This window comes from Sinocyclocheilus rhinocerous, unplaced genomic scaffold, assembly GCF_001515625.1.
Source record: "Sinocyclocheilus rhinocerous isolate Xijiao unplaced genomic scaffold, SAMN03320098_v1.1 scaffold6895, whole genome shotgun sequence".
Taxonomy (NCBI): domain Eukaryota; kingdom Metazoa; phylum Chordata; class Actinopteri; order Cypriniformes; family Cyprinidae; genus Sinocyclocheilus; species Sinocyclocheilus rhinocerous.
The window spans coordinates 43720-48425 of NW_015650146.1; the positions used below are offsets into that span (position 1 = coordinate 43720).

A 4706-nucleotide genomic window follows, 5' to 3' on the forward strand; every position below is an offset into this window, starting at 1 on the left:
CTAAATGAGTGTGTCTGTCAGGATAAACTTTAATCTGTAGTTTCATGATGATTAAGCATGTTTCACATTATTATAATATCTCTGAATATTTTATTTTATCTTTTGTAATTACTCTCAGTTGTGTTTTTAATTATGTTTCTCTTATAATAATTGATCATTTAAAAAAAAAGAATATATATATATATATATATATATATATAATGTAAATTTAAGTTTTTACAATTAAATCAGCATATAGGTAAAAGAAATACTACCATATGCATACATACTATATACCATATGTATGCATGTATTATGAAATTAATCTGAAAATTAGGGGGAAATGTGCCTACTTGCCACAAAAATAATGTCACAAAAATTGTCAAAAAAAAAAAATCTTAAATTGTTTATATATTTTTTTATTTTAATGTCTCTCAGTATCATTCTTTCATGTGATCTGGTTTTATGAAGGCACTGAACAGAGGTGATGATCATCATTACTGTATAAAGATGACATGACATTGCTCTAGTCATCTGGTGTCGACTCTCTCTTTCTCAGGACGCGTGTCACGGTGTGAAAGGAAAATACTGACTGACGTGCGGCTAAATGGATTGAGACGGTCCGGCGAGAGAAAGAATAAAAGAAGTGAGTGAGAGAGCGAGGACGAATAATCCAGCTAATCCAGGCCAATCCCAGCCGTTCAGACTCCTCTGAGCCACAGACAAAACACAGCGGATCATATGCGCGTCTGATGCGCTTTAGACAGACTGTTTTGGGGGATCCTGGGACGCTGAAGGCCTGCAGTGGGATTCGTAAACACTAAAATAACAGATCAGAGCGCTGGTGGACGTCAGGTGTGTCGTGACAAAGCTGAAGGAAAAGGACAGCGCTGGATGTCATTCATCTTACAAAACGTCACTTTTCTGGAGAAACAGTGTTCAACTTTGGTGTGGACATGCACTCAGATGCAGTTTTAAAGGAGATATAAAAGACGTGATGGTGTGAAACAGATGTTTGGTAGAAGTTCTGCTTGATGTAAAAAGTCTCTAAATGTTGTTTAAAGAGAGATTCAGTGATTCTTTTAAAAGCATGGTGACACGTTAGATGGTTTTTAAAGTCATTTTGTGCAAGAAACATCATTTTTTTCTACTGTCAGAGAGAGTGTAGGGTTTTTGCATTCACTAGAAGGTGTTTAAATTCTTCGTAAATCCTATTAGGCTTCTTTAACAGGTTATTTTTAAACTCCGGCTCGGGATGGGCAGCAGCTCACAAACCGACGGAGCTCATATATTACAGACGAGACGTGTGAACACTTAAAAGCATTTGTGTAATTGTAGTTAGTATTCATTAGTAGATTTAGTAGAGATTTTGTCACAATGATGCTCTTTAAAACGGTCTTCAATTACATTTTTGGATATTTTTAATTTTGGATTACAGGATATTATAATCAAAGTGAGAGTTTTTTGTGGTTTTGCTGCTCATTCTAAAGTGAATCTGATCAGATCACAGAAAAACACTTATTAGCAATTAGCTTAAAATACTGTTTAAATTAATGTCTTTATATTTACATTTATACTTTTTCTGACATGTTTTTCTGCCATTTTTCTCTCTTTGGATCTATTCAAATGATTATTTGAAGTTAAGTTAGCATTTATTTAGCTGTATTTATCTGGGTGTTTGATTGCTTCGTTTAGGTAGAATCAGTATTTTTTTTAAAGTATTTTTCGACAAATTTTTCTTTCTCTAGATATCTTTTAATGATTATTTGACATTAGCATTTACTCAAATGGATTTACCTGGTTGATTGATTGCTTCGTAAAACTAACATTAACCTTTTTTAGTATTTTTCCACCATTTTTTCTCTCTCTGGATCTGTTTTAAGAATTATTTTACATTAATTTAGCATTTATTATACTTCATTTTTCTGGGTATTTAATCACTTTGTTAAACTAGCATTTTTTTTAAAAGCAATTTTTTTCCACGTGACTTTTTTGTGATATTTTAATGATTATTTGACATTAATGTACTATTTATTCTGCTGCAGTTACATCTGGCATCTGTTTAAATTTGAGGAGCACATCATCATCAACTTATATTTCTGACAGACTTTTTGGCTTTGGTGTTAAGAATCATTTAAGTCATATTTCTCGTCATGAGTCTGGGAAAGCTGCCGGCGATCAAAGGCCTGGTGTCCACGTCTCACGGCAAACGGCGGTTTAAGAGCGACCTGTCGGTGGACATGATCAGTCCGCCGCTCGGCGACTTCCGCCACACCATGCACGTGGGCCGTGGCGGGGACGTCTTCGGTGACACTTCGTTTCTGAGCAACTACGGCGGATCAAGTAACAGCGATGGGATACGGTACCCGGATTCGCCCCCCGGCTCCAAACCGACGAGCTTTTTGTCACGAACACTGCAGCATGTGAGAAAGACTCCTCTGCCCCGGCTGAGAGGAGGGTCACGTGACTTCTCGTCCCCTCCGCCGCCCATCTCGCCCATCATTAAAAACGCCATCTCTCTGCCTCAGCTGAACATGAACGACGGCGGCCTGATGAGGGCGCTGCTGCGCACCTCCACCAGCTCACCGGACGCACCGCTCTGCTCCTACGGTACCAACACAGACACCAAACTTATCAATTATATTTATCGTTATGTTTATCACTATAGTTATCATTATAGTTGTTGTTGTAGATATTGGTGGACATGCACTCAGATGCAGTTTTAAAGGAGATATAAAAGACGTGATGGTGTGAAACAGATGTTTGGTAGAAGTTCTGCTTGATGTAAATCTGAACGTGTCTCTAAATGTTGTTTAAAGAGAGATTCAGTGATTCTTTTAAAAGCATGGTGACACGTTAGATGGTTTTTAAAGTCATTTTGTGCAAGAAACATCATTTTTTTCTACTGTCAGAGAGAGTGTAGGGTTTTTGCATTCACTAGAAGGTGTTTAAATTCTTCGTAAATCCTATTAGGCTTCTTTAACAGGTTATTTTTAAACTCCGGCTCGGGATGGGCAGCAGCTCACAAACCGACGGAGCTCATATATTACAGACGAGACGTGTGAACACTTAAAAGCATTTGTGTAATTGTAGTTAGTATTCATTAGTAGATTTAGTAGAGATTTTGTCACAATGATGCTCTTTAAAACGGTCTTCAATTACATTTTTGGATATTTTTAATTTTGGATTACAGGATATTATAATCAAAGTGAGAGTTTTTTGTGGTTTTGCTGCTCATTCTAAAGTGAATCTGATCAGATCACAGAAAAACACTTATTAGCAATTAGCTTAAAATACTGTTTAAATTAATGTCTTTATATTTACATTTATACTTTTTCTGACATGTTTTTCTGCCATTTTTCTCTCTTTGGATCTATTCAAATGATTATTTGAAGTTAAGTTAGCATTTATTTAGCTGTATTTATCTGGGTGTTTGATTGCTTCGTTTAGGTAGAATCAGTATTTTTTTTAAAGTATTTTTCGACAAATTTTTCTTTCTCTAGATATCTTTTAATGATTATTTGACATTAGCATTTACTCAAATGGATTTACCTGGTTGATTGATTGCTTCGTAAAACTAACATTAACCTTTTTTAGTATTTTTCCACCATTTTTTCTCTCTCTGGATCTGTTTTAAGAATTATTTTACATTAATTTAGCATTTATTATACTTCATTTTTCTGGGTATTTAATCACTTTGTTAAACTAGCATTTTTTTTAAAAGCAATTTTTTTCCACGTGACTTTTTTGTGATATTTTAATGATTATTTGACATTAATGTACTATTTATTCTGCTGCAGTTACATCTGGCATCTGTTTAAATTTGAGGAGCACATCATCATCAACTTATATTTCTGACAGACTTTTTGGCTTTGGTGTTAAGAATCATTTAAGTCATATTTCTCGTCATGAGTCTGGGAAAGCTGCCGGCGATCAAAGGCCTGGTGTCCACGTCTCACGGCAAACGGCGGTTTAAGAGCGACCTGTCGGTGGACATGATCAGTCCGCCGCTCGGCGACTTCCGCCACACCATGCACGTGGGCCGTGGCGGGGACGTCTTCGGTGACACTTCGTTTCTGAGCAACTACGGCGGATCAAGTAACAGCGATGGGATACGGTACCCGGATTCGCCCCCCGGCTCCAAACCGACGAGCTTTTTGTCACGAACACTGCAGCATGTGAGAAAGACTCCTCTGCCCCGGCTGAGAGGAGGGTCACGTGACTTCTCGTCCCCTCCGCCGCCCATCTCGCCCATCATTAAAAACGCCATCTCTCTGCCTCAGCTGAACATGAACGACGGCGGCCTGATGAGGGCGCTGCTGCGCACCTCCACCAGCTCACCGGACGCACCGCTCTGCTCCTACGGTACCAACACAGACACCAAACTTATCAATTATATTTATCGTTATGTTTATCACTATAGTTATCATTATAGTTGTTGTTGTAGATATTGTTATAATTAGCGTTATCGGTAGGCCTGTTTTATTATTTTTTTTATTACAGCTATTGTTATAGGTATTGTTGTAGCTATTTTTATCATTTTGTTATCGTTATCTATATATTATCGTTAAAATACATTTTATGTGGTTGAAAACACTGTATAGCGCCAGACAAAGCGTTTGAATTTAGCAGCGAATGTTCTAAATACACCGGTGATGGTTCAACTCTGCATCTAATAGTTAAAACCTATGCATTTTGGGGGGTTGGAGGGGGTCAAATTGAATCTG

The 4706-nt window shown here is 37.4% G+C and overlaps 2 protein-coding genes across 2 annotated transcripts in view; both read left to right on the plus strand.

The window, feature by feature from the left end:
• Nucleotides 1-2762, plus strand: part of LOC107711548 (cdc42 effector protein 1-like) — a 5657-nt gene extending 2895 nt beyond the window's left edge. The window contains exons 2-4 of the mRNA XM_016516537.1: nucleotides 539-979; nucleotides 2108-2633; nucleotides 2739-2762. Of these exons, the coding sequence (XP_016372023.1) occupies nucleotides 2133-2633; nucleotides 2739-2762 (525 nt within the window). The 5' untranslated portion in view covers nucleotides 539-979; nucleotides 2108-2132. The remainder of the gene's footprint in view (nucleotides 1-538; nucleotides 980-2107; nucleotides 2634-2738) is intronic.
• Nucleotides 2698-4383, plus strand: LOC107711549 (cdc42 effector protein 1-like; the record flags this gene model as incomplete). Its single annotated transcript, XM_016516538.1, has 2 exons — nucleotides 2698-2763; nucleotides 3780-4383. A coding segment is annotated over exon 2 (496 nt), but the record flags the coding sequence as incomplete, so codon positions are not given.
• Nucleotides 4384-4706: the final 323 nt, after the last annotated feature.